The 18,469-nt window shown below is 41.8% G+C and overlaps 1 protein-coding gene across 1 annotated transcript in view; it reads right to left on the bottom strand.

Moving 5' to 3' along the window:
- LOC100463669 (KH domain-containing, RNA-binding, signal transduction-associated protein 3) overlaps positions 1-18,469 on the bottom strand; it is a 116,318-nt gene that overhangs the window by 53,022 nt on the left and 44,827 nt on the right. The window contains exon 2 of the mRNA XM_034668649.1: positions 1,217-1,335. Within this exon, the coding sequence (XP_034524540.1) occupies positions 1,217-1,335 (119 nt within the window). The remainder of the gene's footprint in view (positions 1-1,216; positions 1,336-18,469) is intronic.

Here is an 18,469-nt window from a genome sequence, read left to right as displayed (position 1 = left end):
ATGAACACCACAGGAAAATACCAACATGATCCCAATGGTTAAAAATGCAACAGATTGAGAGCAGACACCGAAGAGGACATAGAGCCTCTACAGCTGGCTTGCACCGTTCCTGGCCATGCAACAAGGTATGATCAGTTGGGGAAAAGTATGGGAATTTCTTGTAAAATTAAATACCGCAAGTTAAATCTTAAGCATCTACTCAAAAGAAACAGAAACATACAATCACAAAATGTAAAAAACTGTATGAAGACTTGTGTGAAAATGTTCACGGCAATTTAATCTATAATAACCCCAAACTGAAAACTGCCCTGGTGAATGAATAAATAAACTGTGGCATATTCAAGTAATGGACTACTAGTGAGTGATCGAAAGAAATGAACTACGGGGGCGCCTGGGTGGCACAGCGGTTAAGCATCTGCCTTCACGCTCAGGGCGTGATCCCAGCGTTCTGGGATCGAGCCCCACATCAGGCTCCTCTGCTGTGAGCCTGCTTCTTCCTCTCCCACTACCCCTGTGTGTGTTCCCTCTCTCGCTGGCTGTCCCTATCTCTATCGAATAAATTAATAAAATCTCAAAAAAAAAAAAAAAGAAAGAAATGAACTACGAAGTAAACAACAGTATGCAAAAATCATGGACATGAACACTCAGAAAAACAAGATAGAAAGAGTATCAACGTATCAGGTCATGCCAAATCTAAAATGACCAAGATTTAGAATCAGATAGAAACTTTAAAGCACCTATTGTAATCATGTTCAATGATGTAACACTTGCAATAAATGAAAAAGAGAGTATTTTTCTGGAACAGAGAAGTAGAATAGATAATATTTTGAACATTTATGTGCTTACGCCCTATGCTAAGCACTTGATATGGATAATCTTATTAAATCTTAACAATCCAACCTCATCTTATAAATGAAGAAATTAAAGTAGAAAGAAGTTACGTAGGTAGTCCAAAGTCACGTTGCTAGGATGATTCAGAAGCATAAGCATAATTCTTTAGGGCTCCCTAACTCACACTAAAGTCAAACAGAAAGGAGAGGATCACTAAATAAGTTTTTAATTTTTAATTAACTTGAAAAGTGTATCTGGGTTGGTGTGAGGTGGGGGAGCGCTATGCTAAGGGAAAACACTTCAAGAAAATATCAAACGGAATATAAATTAAACATCTGCTCCCCTGTGATTAGGTTTGCCACACCTGCAAGCCTCACCATCTTACCTTAGGGAACTGCTTTACTGGGATTAACACTTTCTGTCCCAGCTTCATGTTCTTATTAATCACCACATCGATGTACTTTTCTTCATCCTTGCCTTCTCCTTTTTGAAACTTTTCTATTTCTGTGGAGGGAAAAAGAGAACGATGAAGTGTCTGACGTAGAACCCCAGAGGCTGGAAGTTCTGTTAGCTCTACTGTGGCGTGAACTCAAATACAGAACTGCGGACTATCAGATCAACAGGAGTCTTCAAGTAATGACCTACTTCCCATTTTATCAATCATTCTTCGCCAGTACGGTAGAAAAAGGGCATGTACCATGGCTCTGCAAAGTCAAACCTCAATAGCCCATGCTAATGGAGGGAACAATGAACTAGCTAAAAAACAGACACAAACAAAAGTAAGTTTCTTGGGGCCTTCTGGAATCCAGGAGAGAGGCTGCTCAAACTGCTAAGAAAGCCAGAAAACATTCTCCATTCAGGGTTACAAAGTACTGACATCCCTATCCATCAGCTCTGCCTGGCTCTCCCAGGCTTACACCAGCAGGAACTGATTCTTAAAGATGGCATGAAAAGCCCTAGATAACCTTCTGTCCGTTGACCTCCACAACCAAATCTACCCTCCTCACGAGGGACACGGATCAACTACAGGTACTCAAGTCTTCGTTAACGTTCTTTTCTCTGCCCTACATCAGGCTCCCCCCCTAGGAGCCTGCTTCTCCCTCTCCCACTCCCCCTGCTTGTGTTCCCTCTTTCCCTGGCTGTCTATCTCTGTCAAATAAATAAATAAAATCTTTAAAAAAAAAAAAAGAGTGCTGGGGAGAGATGGAGGCAAGCAGGAAAGGCCCTTAAGATAATACAAAACTTCCAAATAAACTGATTATTTAGTCTGCTTTCTTGTAGTACCCTAGGTTTTGATCCAGAAAACGAATTCTAAACAGAATCTGTATGGGAACAATGCACATTAAAGTAGAAGGATATGAAATGTGAAGATTTACTTAGATAATCCTTATTATTGTTTTTGAAAACATCTTTAAGAGTACTTTTAATTTTGATTTTTTCCTATAAAAGTGAAATATATACAAGGTAAAAATTTAAAACAGTGTAACAGGATGCAAAATCAACAGAAAAGGTTCCTCCTACACCCATACTCCAGAGGCAACGACTATAACAATATCATATACTCTTTCAGAAGTTTTCCATGAATATATAAGCTTGCGCGTGCACACGCACACGCAGGGTTTAAAAACTGTAGAACTAATGGTGTAGATGGGTTAAATTAGTTTTGTTTCCCTCAGTAAAGAACAATAAGTCACATGTCATCTGCTCCACCAAGTATAATAATTCATGACTTCAGCTTTAATTAGAAGAAAATTAATTTCACATTTTTATTTATGCATTTATGCTATAATTTGAAATGCCTTTAGCATAGAAGATTCAACAAAATTAGATATACTGAAACTTTGTAGAAAGAAAAAAAAGAACTTTTAATGTACATAAACATTTGCTAAAATAGGTGTAATCACCTATTGTCAGATAACGCTGCATTTTTATGATTTTGAGCACTTAACATACACGTGACATGTAGCTCCAGTCAGCATTCAAATGTCATTCCTCACATCAGTGACAGTAAGCATTTCAATCAACACAGAAAATCATAAAGGTTAAAAAATTAGAAAAAAATATGTGTTTTACAATATATTACATTGAAGTTTGAGATATACTATGATTTTGGAAAATTAAAATTAAAAAAAAATAAATATAAAATACCTAATTTCCTCTCTAGAAAGTCAACTTTGAAAATCTTATGTTGCTAAAATATCCTGTTACCTTAAGTAAGCTTTGAATTATGTTAAAACACTTCACTGTTTAGATCTATTTGAAAATTGTGAAGCATGCGTGTCTGCACAGACTGGACCTAAGCCCCACACAGCAGCAGCAGGAGCCCCAATCCCTGGGGTCAAATGCACCTGGCTTAAATCACGGCTGCTGAACTTTTCCCGGGCCCTGCAGCTACCAAATTCAAAACCGGTCAAAACTTCTGTGGTTTTTTGGGGGACTGTTCATTCAATCAACAATTCTGTAATTTCCATGCGATTGAGGATTGTAAGTAGTTTGATGTTTTCAAGAAGTCCCATAAAACACAACGCAAAAAAACCCAAAAAAACAAAAACAAAAACGCAGGGGGGTGGGATTGTACAACATGATGTATAAATCTGGTGTTTATGCCCCTCCCTCTGGGAGTTTCATTTTCCAAAGCTCATGTGAACACCTACCTCTCTGATCTTCGAGGTCCTTGACACCACCCACGGGGATATAACCTCTTTGTTAACTGCAGCCAGTGATTGCCAACCATAGAGGAAATCCAATCAGGTTTCTGAGGTCGAATGCATGAGGGATTTGACTTTTACTAATCCTCAGATTACATTTGTTACCACACAGTTCAATGTACCAATGCCATCTCCCAGCTCAGAAATAATAAGCAAATGTGTGATCAGGTTTTAGATAATGCAGAGGATTAAAATGTTATGTTTGCAAACCATAAACATCAAATTTCTGTCAGCCCAGAAATCTAGTGTCAGTTACAATGTTTTTTTTTATTTGTTCATTTCTTTTTTGTTTTTGCCTTGGGCGACTACAGCAATGGCCACTCACCTTTTTATTTTAGCCCATCAAATACAGTAAAATCCAGTAATCCTCTACAAAACAGCCAAATCGTCTTTGGATTTACATGCGTTAAATTTTCAGTATTTATTTAAAATACTGAATAATTTGAGCACTGTAAATTTAAGTTAAAAATGCTTAAGTTCAGGGCACCTGGGTGGCTCAGTCAGTTAAGCATCCGACTCTTGATTTCAGCTCAGGTCATGATCTCAGGGTTGTGGGATTGAGCCCCATGTCAGGCTCCAGGCTCATCGGGGAGTCTGCTCGAGGATTTCTCTCCCTCTGCCCCTCCCCCTGTTCGCTCTCTCAAATAAATCTTTAAAAAAATGCTTAAATTCTCTCATAGAATCAAGCACATTTAAACTGCTATTTTCCTTTTTCCAAGCAACTCCATTTCTATGAATTCACCCTACAGACATACTTAAATGTCAAATATTATGTACAAAGCTTATAGCATTGTCTTTAATAGCAAAGCACTGAAAATCATCTAAACGTCTATCAACAGGAACCTGGTTATAGAAGTTAGGGCACACGTGCACTATGAAATAGACTTTACAAGATCAAGAACTCTATGTTTTGAGAGAAAAAGGCCTCCACCAGATACACCATTGAGTATACACACAGACACACACACAGTGGGAAACGGTGTAACAATATATGGTCATATTCACTTGTATATGCACAGAAAATGTCTCTCTACTTACAGATAAGAACTAGCAACAGCGGTAACTAGCGGGCATGAAGGAATCAATGGATAACATGTAGGACTTTCCCTTTTATGTTGTTCTAAATTTTTGAAACATGACTATCTCACCCATTCAAATTACATAAAAGTAAATTTTAAACATTTTATAAAATTTTTGAAAATACTGAAACAGAAGAGAATAAAAATGTATACCAAAATGGCCATGTTTATATTTTGCATCTAGGCTAGTAACCCAGAGCATTACTCTCTCTCTTGATCATTCACTATAAGTTCTGCATTCCTGTTACTTTACTGAAACCGTAGGGGAATTTACCCGGACCGCTCATCTCACTTGAAGCAACAGACAGACTTCCAAAAATTACACGTAAAACATTTTATTTTGAGAATCCGGTAATATTTTAAATGCAATGGGGTTCACCTGGGTGAGCAGTGAAGACCGGCACCTACCCAAAAGTGCTGACTGGGTTCTGATATGTTGAGGAAATGTACTGGGTGCTGGGAACAGAATATAGAGAATGTGTGGCATGGAAAGAGACAAATTTAATACAATGCACACAGTGCTGCAGGAAAGGGACTAGCAGCTTTGGAACTGGGACAATTATTTGAAAAGCTAGCAAGTATGTGCTACAGGGTAAGGAGTGGAGTTTGTCAGGAAAGGAAATGATGAATTCTTCACTGCAGATAAGTGGCCCCGTGTAACACTAGTTCACATTCGCTCATTCGATTAGTCAGACCGTACAGGTGATAGATGGAGTTTTACTAAGAGAGCAAAACCTATTTTTTCCCTTTTCTCTTCAAATAGTACAAAATGGAAAAGATCAGACAAGTAAGGACGACAAGATCCTGCCATCACAGAGCCCATCAGGGAACAAGCTCAGGCATGAACTCCATTTCCTGGCCCCATGTCCTGGGTTCCTACAGAAAGACAGAACAGGTTCAGGGTGAGAGGAGGGGTCATTCTCTTGGGCCAGCACACAGAAGAAGTGAGAACAAAAGCATAAAAGGGCAGACCACACTCCTAAGGTCAAAACTGAGATCCTAACAGATCAGTAATGATAGGGAGCTACTGAAAGGTGTTAGGTGGGGAGCGTTGTGATGGGAGACGTCCTTAAGGAAAGGCAATCTGGCAGCTCCGGAGCACGTGACATGGATGCGATGCAGAGAGAGAGAGAGAGAGAGAGAGAGAGGCAGGTTAAAACATAACTAGATAATAAAACAGTCTGTCAGGATGAAAAACCACTGTGGGACGGCACCAGACAGTTTCTTCATAGTTGACGTGGACAGAAGACAAATGAGAAAGCCGTCAGAGGCAAAGCCTTCATATTTAGAGAAAACGTCAAGCCTACTGAATATCCAATCAGAGAAAACTTGCAGGACACACCTGTGCTCCTGTCCCCATGCTGTCTTCTCTATTCCACAACACCCACCGCTGTCCACAGGTTCTAAAGCACCACACCCACCATGCCGTAGGTAGTCTTTGAACTTGCTCTCTACAACTGGAACATTCTGTGGGCTTTTTGCTTGAGATGCCTTCTCTTTGTCGTCTCCAACTAAATTCTACTTCCTAGAAGCGCTGTCCTTGAATTTCCAACCAGTTTGCCAAAAACAAAACAAAACACAGCACTCTAGCATGATGCTTACCACAGGTCTAACCTCCTCCTTCACATCTGGCTTCTCCGACAGACTGTCAGCTACCCCCTTTCAATCCCTTTCATGGTGACTGGAAAGTAGTGAGGGCTCCCGGTACACGCTGTGAGACTGGATGATGAAAAGAACTCATCGTTACAAACACACATGCTTATAGCCTCACCTTTTATTCAGTCTTTTTGCTGCTTTATCTCACATCATCCTGACCATATTCCAGGACCGGTGAGCGTTATTCACATTTCACACAGGAGAGAAGTTTGAAAATGTGTTTCTAAAAGTCACACAGCTTGCGAGCAACATTACCGAGACTCAAACTGAGGACTCTGAATGCAGGACACTTTCCCAACATATACCACCCACAGGTCATTAAAACATTTTGTCTAGCTAACAACCCCATCGGGCTTGTAGCACACAGTGTTTCTATACATTCTTTACAAAACAGGTCAATGAAAGAGTGCACTAACGAACCAACACATTCCTGTGCCGAGCCCATATGGAATTCATCTTTTAGGTCAGAAACCGTTAGCCAGAAACCCTGATACTCTGCAACTCTGCCTATTCCTAGAGCTTCTGTTCTTTCCCTGGGTGAATGATGCAGGAAACAGGATTCCAGAAGGAAACATATGGCATTCAAACTGGGTAATCTGAAGAGGGTTTAGTTAAGGGCCTATCTATTAAAGGTGCAGAGAATCTGCAATAGCAACAAAGAATGGTGTAACACTTCAGGATCAGCTAGCAAGGGAGGTGTTACTGCCCCAAGACATGAAGCACGAAGGGGCAAGGAAAGAGGCTGTATGGTGAGGGCAGCCTGACGGGGTCACAAACTCCCACAGAGGGAAGCAGACAAGTCGCAGTAACCTGACAGGGAAAGAGCCAAAGAGAACAAGCACTCTGATCTCACCTCTCTTTCCCAATACTCGTCGGCTGGTGCCTTCCACTGGGCAGGTACTGACCCAGCTACAAGCCAGAGTGTCTGCTAAGACCACCCCCCTGCCATCCACACCAGCCTCCGGGGCACAGAGCAGAGCGGAGAGGGTGGAAAGAGGACATGGTAAGGCAAAGAGCAGCTCTCCAGTCCTATATCTTCGGTAAAAACCGAAGGAGTCGTTAAAGAATTTCTGATGTCTCCTTTCCATGTGAGCTTACCACATTGAACATAACACAGCAAAAGGCTGAAAGTTGTTTCAGAGAACACTTAAACCAGTGCTAACGAGGTAACTATTGTCATTACTCTGTTGACAATGATTCACCAGGTACAGGACTCTGTGTTTGACTTACAGTCTCTCTTTGTTCTACCAAATCTATGATCTATCACGTCTATTTTACAGAATAAGACCAGAGGATTCAAATGGTTAACAAGTTTGGGCAAAAGTTAGATAATAAGAAGTTGAGTCAGGATTGACATCAAGGTATATCTAATGTCAAACACATCTTACTAGTTGTTTAAAAGCTACTGCAGGGGTACCTGGGTGGCTCAGTTGGTTAGGCGTCCGACTCCTGATTTTTGCTCAGGGTCATGATCTCAGGATTGTGGGACTGACCCCCACCTTGGGCTCTGCACTGAGTATGGAGCCTGCTTCAGATTTGCCCTCTCTTCGCCCTCTGCCCCTCCCCCCACTGATGCATGTGCACTTGCTCTCTCTCCCTCTCTAAAAATAAACAAATAAATAAAAGCTACTTAGTAAAAAAAAAAAAAAAAATCACTTAAAAGGGTCATAAAAGTGCAGGTAAATAGCACCACTGAGCCTGCACAAGGAAGCCTGAGTAGGGACAGAAATACAGTCAGCAGGACCCCTTTCCAACACCGTAGCCTGTCTGAGCTGATCAGAGAGGACAGGACTTAGCCTGGATCGATGGTAACAAGAAGCCCACACAAGGAGGAGAAAAACTACATGCTCAACATTCAGAAATCTATTTCAAAATAGTACAACAGCCCAGTTGGAGGACTTAAATTGATCTTAAAAGATATATAAATAGTGTTCAAAGCCACTATAAATTCTATTTGACAGTTTACTAAAACGTTACTGTGGCTGCTGGTCTGAAAAGAAATTTTTTAACTTCCAACATGACAAAGGTTTTCACTAAGGAATTATTTTATTTAAGCAATCCAAACCTAACTGAATACCTATTAGATTCAAACCAGAGTTGAATACACTAAAACCTGGCCAGAGTAGATTGATTCATATAGCTCATGATCTTACAAATAATCTTCCATAAACGGAAATAAATGGCACAGCAGAGTAGAGACGCATGTCACTGTCTAATAAGGATGAAAAGACTCATCGTAAACACACACACACACACCATCCAGGAAGCAGGACACAGTTGATACTCAAAATATTAAGAATGCTTGGAAATAAACTATTTTTATAAAGACAGAGCAAATATTTAGACAGGAATATCCTTAAATATACATACAACACGTAAGATTAAAACATATATAGAAAGAAAAGAAAGGAAACTCCTCCAGGAAAGAAAAAGGTTAATAAAGGGGAAGGGAGTAATTAATTCTACCCATCATAGGTAATAAACAAAAATAGACCAATAATACAGGCAGCCGGGATTTATTTACTATCTTCCGGGTATTAATCCTTGTAACACTGCAGCAAAGTAGCTATAATCTTCATTGTATGGGAAGGGAATAGCTGCTTGGAGGCATCCAGGGACACAGCAGAGGTCCCACAGCCAGCCCTGATCCAGGATCCCAACCACAGTTCATCTCTCCCTACAGCGATGCTCCCTCCAATTTCTGGTACTCCTGTAGTACAGGGATCTTGATTCTGATTGATAAAAAAATGCTTTGGATTATTTCATTTTTGCAGAAAGTCACCAAGCTACTGAAAATATCAAAAGAAATGTTTATCACAGTGCTTTAAAAATTGTAACATATAGAACAAATAGAGGCTAGTATTGCTCACTTAATACAGTGTTTAATCTGCAATGATTTATTTACAAGTATCTCATTATAGAACAGATTTCAAAAAGAACTTGTGAAAGCTATATGATTCTAAAGAATCAAATCCAGATAATTAAAAAATTCTGAGCATTACTCGGAATTATTATGAACATTTCATCAAATTCTTTTTAAGGAAAGAATAATGCTTCCAGTGTACTGGCACCTTAATTCCCCCTGAAATACATGCAGCCATTCACCAAACAAAGGGCATCATGGCAGAAAAAAGAGCAATACAAAGATACAGAATGATCATTCAATGCCTCAAGGGGAAATAAGTAGGTTACTGGATTTTGGTTCTAAATTCTAACAATTTTCAAAATAAACTTCTAATTGCAAAAGGTTGTCCCCCCTCTCAACAATTTTAAAACAATAAATGGGGGAACGGAAGGCAAGCTGAAGACAAAGCAGAAGCTGACACCCTGCAACCCGCGCCCCCCCACCCCCAGCCCAGTCCAGGAGGTATGCAACATTCCTTGCCACTCCTGGCTACCCTAAAACTAAGGAAAGGAAAAAAAAAAAATGGTTAACTGACAGAGATCACAGTCCTGCAAGACCCATAATTCAGTTTCCTGAAGCCCTAACATTACCATCCCCTCCATAAAATTGAGGGAAGCTGAGGAAGAAGGAAATATAAATAAAACGGAATTTCTTTGGACCTGCAGCTCATTGATAAGGACACAGTGATAGTGTAAACAGCCTTGGCTTGATGGTGGCAGTGGCAGCAGGGCCTCCAGCATCCTGGGAGTCTTCTTTAACATATGAAAGTGCTTTCTCAGCCTCCCCTTTCCCTTACCTCCCCCAACCCCATGTATATAATCAGCCACCCCTCCCAACCCAGGGCAGCAGCTCTATCTGCCCATGGGTCCTGTCCCCCTGCTTTAATAAACCACCATTCTGCACCAAAGACGTCTCAAGAATTCTTTCTTGGTTGTCAGCTCTGGACTCCACCCCACTGAACTTCACATATATTCCCAACCTCATCAATAAAGACCAAAGCATGTAAATCAGAGTTGAGATGCTCCCCAAAACTGGTAGAAGGTATTTAACAGGTTAAACAGTTCCTATACACTAGACACTCTACTGGAGGCTTTACCTACATTTAGCCCTCACAACTTCTCAGAGTGATGGGGCAGAAATTATCAACCCCTTTTCTCTTATACCTGATCAGCAGCAGAGCTGACCTTGGACTGCAGGATTATGGACTCTCAAAGGTTTTGCTGCTTCTCCAAATTACCATACAACTTTGGCTTCAAAACCAAACAAAACCTTCCAAGCCAACAGGTGAGCACAACAGATTGAATTCCACCACCAATAAATCAACAGAATTTTCAGGAACAATCCACCAACGGCATTTGTGGAATGCCCACTATTCACTGAGAAATATGACAGAAGCAACAGAGGGAGTTAAAAACATAATAAACGTACAGCAGGGCAAACTCATTCCCAGCACTCTGCTATGCGGAGTGCTGCAGACAACAAATGACCAGGGCTCAGGTTCACCCATGGTTCTACCAGTTCTAAAGGTGAATGTTGGCGAATTTCTCTTCTATTGATCCATTTTCATCTGGTAGTAAAGAAAGTTCAGAAGTAAGTATTACTTGGCATTGGCTGCAAAAAATGGTTCAGTTCCTACTTAAATCACCCAAACAAGGGAGGCAGGAAGACGGACCAAGAAGATGATGAGAGAAAGAGGCTAGGAAGTTCTTGAGTTTCCAAACAGACCAGTCCTGTTGGCTGTTCCAAATGCTTCAGGACTATTCTTGATAGAACCCAACACATTTGTCCAATGAAGATTTGGTAAACCCACAGATTAAATGCAGAAAACACTGCCGAGGTTAATTCAAGTTAGTAATGATTTAAGTTGGTAACTACTGAAAGGAGGGATGGGAGTAACTACTAAAGACTGAAAAGAGGAAAACCTACTTTTTTAGTTATACCTGCCTGAGGGTTACACCACATTTCTCACTTTTAATTGCAAACATCATTAAGTATACTGCAAAAGATCAGCTATCTTAAACAATTATCAGGCTCCAGAGGTCACCAATTAGAACCCTGCAAGGATTTGAATTAAAAAAGGTTTTATGATTAGGTGAAGTAATGATCCAAGAAAGAGATTAGCTCTGCTCCGACTGTACTCATTATAAAACCCATTTCCTTTGTGTGAAGATTCAGTGTCGTTCTCATTTATCCTGCTGGCATTACCACACTTGGAGATAGAAATATGACTGTACTAATGATATCCTGTAACAACCATATAATGCAAGCATTTTGCTCTCTATTACTTGCATATCTAATAAGATCACCAATGAATACTTTCTGTTGGTTAGATATACAAAATATAGACTCTAGGGCTATGACAGACTATTAAAAATAAATTCAAAGTAGGATATAATCATGTGATGTCTAGATAGACATTTTTAGGCTAGTTTCATAATCATCATCGGTCCCTATTTTACAGCAAAAAGAGTAATTAGGGGAAAACGATCCTTAACATATTAAATCATATTTTTCATAAGCTGATACAGGGTCACTTTTATAAAAAGAATACAAAAAAATAAATAGCACGATCAAGGATTTCAAGAAGATCCAAAGAACACATCTACTCTGATACTATTTAAAAGGCATATCAACAAAGCCATGAGATATACTAGAAAAATGAACACGGCTTAAAAAAACCAACACAGTTTAATATTAATACAAAACAAACAAGATGCCTAAAAATACCGTATTTCCCTCATAACTCAATGTTCTTCTAAGCTACCTGAAAAATGCCAAACAGGAATAAAACACTTTTTAAAAAACAAAATACAATAATAGCAGAGAGAAAAATTTTGTCACTCAAATTTCATCATCATAGAAGCTAAGACATTGATAAAAAGTCTATTTGGAAACACTGTAACAGTCCCATCTTCTGAGGACAGGAACATGCCAGCACAGACACATATAGGCCACTGAAAATGAGGACTGGCTTCCCATGTCAATGGAAAGCCGGGAAGAGTGACCCACACAAGGTCGTTCTCCAGCTACATTTTGTACACAGCTTCTCCTTAGGAGTCAGGTGCCACCTCTTCACAGTGGACATTCCCACTGGGGATTTTCTTAAAGGTATTTGTCAAGCTGGGTATAGATCTTTACATTCTAAACCAGTATATACATTAAAATCCTCTAGGGGTATAAAAACTCAACCATGCTAAGGGCAGTCAACTGCATTCGCTTGTTTTCATTTTGTCCTTCAACCACAGAGAATTTAGTTAAGCAATTATATAGGCTAGTGGGTTCCACTTGTCAAATCTCCTGACAACGGACTGATTTATTTTAAGGCTGAATATACAGATGACTTGTTACTTCACAGAACTGCCCCACGTGGCCTGTCCAGGCAAATGAGACAGAATTAAAGGATGGATAGAGGGCTTTACTTTGACTAAAACTAGCAATTACTATCTTAGGTTGATGTCTGACAGTCTTCTATTCTCTTGTCTTCAACACTAGAGGTGGGATAATTTGTTGTTCTAGTCTACAAATGAGGGAACAAACTGAGATAAGAACACTACGTGAACAGCATGGCCAGGAATCCAGAGAAGTGTTCCCCTAGACCAGTTTCAAGAATCCACCAATTTGTGTAGCAACTGTGGGCCACAGCACATAAACAGATACACAGTGGACATGAAGTATCGCTAACTCATGGGACAGGGAGAAGGAACAACCGGTTAGGGGGAAAAATATCTAACAAGACTCCGTAAGGCAAGAAATAATGCGGAGAAGCTGAAAAGCGCTATCTGGGAAAACCAGCCAAAATAACTGAAAATGCTTATCCTAAAGGATAAATAACTCATGAGAAAATGAAACATATATACAAATATTTCTGTATGTCATGTAAGAGGGGTTAGGTTTGGTAAGAAGCCAGTTGTACAGTTAGGACTGAAAGGCAGAAATCAGAGAGAAGATGATGACAATTCTAACGACGGCAAAACACTTCCAAGATGGAAGGAGCGAAGTTCAGGAGAGTTTACCGTCACCTACAGAGCCCTGACCGACACACCGACACAGACGGGTCCCAGCTGCCAGGATGTCACAGACAGGATTCAATCATCTGATGGCAGTTGGACTCAGAGGTTCTTTTCAACCCCGAGATTTACACACACCCTTATCGTCTGTGTCCCTGACCAGCTCTTACACACACACAAACCTGTTCTTCATCATCATAGCCCCAGTCCCTAGTTCTGCACCAAAAATACAACATGCATTCAAAATATATTTATCGAGCGAATGACAGAGAATGATGGGATTCTCCACGGAGAGCACAGTAAGACTTGATGAACTTTTAAGAATCCCCACAGGTTTAATTAACCAAGACAAAAGGCACCTGTCTCTCTCTCCTATAAACAAACCGTCTCTGCCACTTCCTAAGCTGTGGTCTCTGGTCTATACTCGGACATGGACATGCCTGAACAGGAGAGACCGGGGGTGGGGGGGGCGCTGACTCTTCCCCTTTTGCTTCCAGTTCCTGGCAGCATGCGGCCTGGGGCTTCCAGTTCAAGCAGTGAGAGTGATTCCCCCACCATCCCAGAGCCACTCTCACTCCTCAGCAAGCCAGGACCCTCTGCTCAGAGGCCTGAGTCCAGCCCTTGAGCTGCCTCTTCAAGCTCCCTGAGGAACCACACTGACTAGGCCTTGGAACCCTGGCTCCACGGAGCGCTTCCTCCGTTTCTTCCTCGGCTCCCCATGCCCTGAGGATGAGGGTCTGACTAGTGTGACTGGTCTGCGTTACTTCTGTGTCCACACTTGCTTTTCCAGCCACCCGGCACCTGTCTAACCGACTCTTTATACTAAATCGTCTCTATGAAAATACCTGGTATGATTTCTGTTTACCTGACTGATATATGATCCTGGAAATTCCTGGAAGTACAGCGGAAAGGACCTGCAAATCAGCAGGCTCCGGGTCTTAAGTATTATGTGCCAGGTCCCATGCTGGACCTTCAGGAGGGCCCTCAAGGGTCCCACTGAGCACAAAGCAGGCAGAGAAGTGGCAGGGCGCACAGGGGCTGGAGGGGCAGCCCGAGCTTGACACCAGAGCACCTGTGGCAAGTCCCTTACCCTCACTGAGCCCTCACTTCTTCATGTATAAATATGGGGGGGAAACCCAGGCTTTTGAGACCTGTCCCCGACACCTGGGGTTGGGAGTCACTAATCTAATGGCACTGAGCCTCTTCTAATTTGATTCTTCCAGTTCTGTATTGCCTGGAAACTCGATTAAATTTTAGACCAGTGATTTATAATAGCAACAGGGCCCTGAAGAAAAGGCCAGACAGCTTTCCTAGGCATACAGCATACTTGAGCGCGCATCTGCTTTACCCGCTGAGAGCACGACCTTACGTCCTCGGCCCTAAAGAGGTCCGAGAAGGCAGAGAGCAGAGGCTGGCACATGAAGCAGAACTGCGGTGGTTCGCTCCCTGCTCCACGCCCCATCTATACCATAATGATCACATTAGAGTTGGGAAAGATGGCATCGATGTAATGACATTAGCATAGATGTTCTCCATACAATGGAACCATAATGAATATCCTGGAGGCTGAATTATCTGAGCTAAATTTCTGATTTCCCCTGTGAAAAGCACAAAAAACACAATATAATCTGGGAATATGCAACTGCAGGTGATGTTTACCTTGAGAAGCATACCTATCAGCATTCTAATTTGAGTAACATAGAGTAAATTCCTATGAATATATAACCATTCAACACATTATTCAGAGGGAAAGTGTTTATCATCTTCAAAACATTTGCTATTCCAAGAACTAATTACGTTTACAAACTGCGTTGTGAATACCAGAAGGCAGTAGACGTACAGATCATACTGTTAATTATGCCTCTGACAGAGCAACTGGATCACAGGTATTACATACAAATGCTACAGCCAGCCAAGTCCTTTAAATTCCATGATCTCAAGTTTGCGAACAAATGAAGGCAAAACATGAGCATAAAATGAATGTAAAATTAAGTTGCTTAGAGGAAAATTCAGAAATAGCCTTAAGTGAATGCTTAATCGAGTTATTTGTCACCTCTTTTTGCTTACGGCACCCCCAGAGCAGCATATTAACCTATGGCTCTAGACAAGCACAACTGTCTAGCTTTTTGACACCTGCAACAAGAAGAGTATAAATTAATGATGATATGGGAAGAAGAGCTTAATTTAGTGAGACCTGAAGTGATAAAAACTAATAAAAACACGCGTTCAAATTGCAGACCGCACTTACATACAGTTAGACATTGGGGAAAAAAGGAAAAAAAAAAGCAAGTCAGAGGGCTCTCAGTCCCCGTGACTATCAATCAGGGACACTGACACCGACTTCTGCAGCTGGAAGGACTAACCACACACGTCACATGCCACGCCTCGACACGGCGCACAGCAAATTCCAACCTCCCACACATTCCATATTTCTGCACGTTAATGTGAGCAGAGGTATATATGAAGAGAAGGCTAATGAAACTTCAATGGAAAGTTTAAATATTAATATACTTAGCATTAGAGACAAAGACTTCCAGAGCGACCAGAGTCACAGTAACTCCTGATTCTTGGCGGTCAGCAACCTGAGCAGCGGCACTGGTGCCTCCACCGGGAAGGACGCTGGCAGGGTCACACCAGGGGACCGTGAACATGAAGCTGGAGATGCTTCAACGCTTCCGTCCTGACTCACCCAGGGCAAGTGGTCTAGTCAGGTGAGTGCCTTACCCTCCCTGAGACTCCATTTCCTTACCTGTAAATCGGGGGTCACCCAGTATCTCACCTAGTCGAGGTGGAAATTAAATGTGACACCAGTCAACGACCTGCAAGAGCTCCTCGAGCGTCATGAACCGGCGGCAAGGGCCCAGGCAAGCCCGGTCTGGGAGGCTAGCTCTAAGCAGCACAAGGAAGCTGCAGGCCACAGGTCAGAACGGGGAGCCTTCCCACGGCAGTTACACGAGGCCTGCAGGGGACGCTTGCATTCCCCCTGACAGCTTGGCCAGCTCTCTAAACTCAGACCTGAGGAAAGACACGTCTGCTTCCCCCCAAAGAGCAGGGAAGATGGTATGCTGGGCGAAGGAACAGTTCCCGAGAACAGTGAAGAGAGCGGAGCACAGGCACAGTATCGATAGAAAACTGTGCCTCTGGGATGACTGAACAAGGAAATAATATCAAATTGGAAAGTGTATAAGAGCATATACAGGTGTATTTCCACACGACAGTCTGTCCACCACATCATTCCTACCTAGAAGGACATCACACACTCACACCACACGTACACAGGGACTCTGGACGGCAATCAAAACCACACAGCAGTACTGCCCAAGAGAACTTTCTGCGATGGTGGAAATGTATATCCATGCAGTCCAACACAGTGGTCACAGGCCACATGTGGCTGCTGAGCAACTGAAATGTGGCTAGTATGACTGAATTTTTTGTTTTATTTCATTTTAATTAATTAATTAAAACTTGAATAGCTTCGAGGCACCTGGGTGGCTCAGCTGGTTAAGCGTCTGCCTTCAGCTCAGGTCATGATCCTGGGGTCCTGGGATGGAGCCCCACATCGGGCTCCCTGCTCAGCGGGGAGCCTGCATCTCCCTCTCCCTCTGCCTCTGCCGCTCTCCCTGCTTGTGTGCACGGGTGTGCTTTCTCACTCTCTCTCTCTGTCAAATAAACAAATAAATCTTTAAAAAATTTAAAAAATAAAAAATAAATAAACTTAAATAGCAGAAGTTACCACGGCACAGAATTAGACTACAACTAAAAACTAAAAAGGAAGTGAAAAGGTATGTGATCGGCAGAAAGAGATGAAACGAAGTTCAAACCTTTATTTTTTTATGCAACGACAATCGACTGAGCCCTTACGACAATCGACTGAGCCCTTACAACCTGCTCCCTAGCAAACACCTGGATGGGACAGACTAGTCCACATGGACTTGGTGTCAGGCAGCCCTGGGCTCGATAAATGGTGGTTATGCTACTGAATGGTCATGATACTGACCCCATTCTCAAGAAGTAATACATGTGCATACTCACAACACAATGTATACATTTTCATCACTTTAAGAAAAGTACAAATGATATATTACAAAATGTAAAGGAGGCACTAAACTGATCTAGGTCCAAGATCAGGAGGAACGTGAACATAAGCAGTACGTTCGCAGAGCCTAAAGGAGCGGGCCTGGGTATGTGCAGGGGCGTCCTATGCGTGGGGGGCTGCGTGAGCCAAACGCTGTAGATGGGTCTATGGCAATGTCTGCAAAGACCACGAAGCAGCAGAGTGACAGAAGCATAAGGTACGAAGTTGGGGGAGGGGTCCGGTGACAGAGCTGAAGAGGCAGGCAGACCTCAGGCAGGTCAGGAAGGGCTTGCAGTGCTGTGCTAAGCAGCAGCTCCTTCAGGGTGGGCTGGGAAGCCTGGGGCACTTACACGGGGCAGGAGCGGCATGAGGTCTCGGTGGTCAGGAGGAGAGAAACTGCATCCTGCAGCAGTGCCCCACGGCTGCTCTGTTCCAACTGATGATTCTGTGTCCACGGCTATTTGTGTTAAGGCTAAACTAATTTAGTGAACAAAGATGCCACAAAAAGGCTGTACAGGAATGAAAAGATACGATAAAGAAAAAGTGGGTTTGAGACCTCTATAGGCCTCTATATGGTAACTACCCACATCAGAAGAGGGAAACAAATTAAAAACTTCAACAATTTCATGCAGAAAGCACAAGATGTGCTGGTATGAACTTTAACGAAAAAACTCACATATTATATGTTAAACTTAGGGCCAGAGGCTGAAGACCGCAGAAAGTGAGAATCCCCAAACAGCAGCACCCCAAAATGTCTTCTTGTCACTACAAGGTCATTTTATTCTGAGACTAAAATGTGAAAGAAAATTCTGTTATATGACACCTATGAAAGAAGAAACAAAAAAAGAAATTCCTACATTACAACTTTTCTACAAGACAGGATGAAAAAGACTAAGCTACATTTTGGGACATCTGGTAAACAAATATAAATCTTACTGAAGGATGGGTAGAAATGTAGGATTTCAGGTGTCTATTCCTCTAATCTACTTGTAGTTCAAATCTCTGGAATTCATTCCTACCTCTCTCAAACGCATTTAGATCTCTTAAACAGTCTCTGACACCGTTTCTCAGCTTCTTGCTCAACAGCTACATGGGATTCTTCTCAAAATGACCTTTACAACTCATAGAAATAATATGTTAACAGGGGATATTTTTGCCTGAAACAAGAACCATGTCATGACTGATATTTTATGTGGACTTTTAAAAGT

The sequence above is a fragment of the Ailuropoda melanoleuca genome, chromosome 9 (assembly GCF_002007445.2).
Source record: "Ailuropoda melanoleuca isolate Jingjing chromosome 9, ASM200744v2, whole genome shotgun sequence".
Taxonomy (NCBI): domain Eukaryota; kingdom Metazoa; phylum Chordata; class Mammalia; order Carnivora; family Ursidae; genus Ailuropoda; species Ailuropoda melanoleuca.
This window is presented reverse-complemented; position numbering and strand designations above follow the sequence as displayed.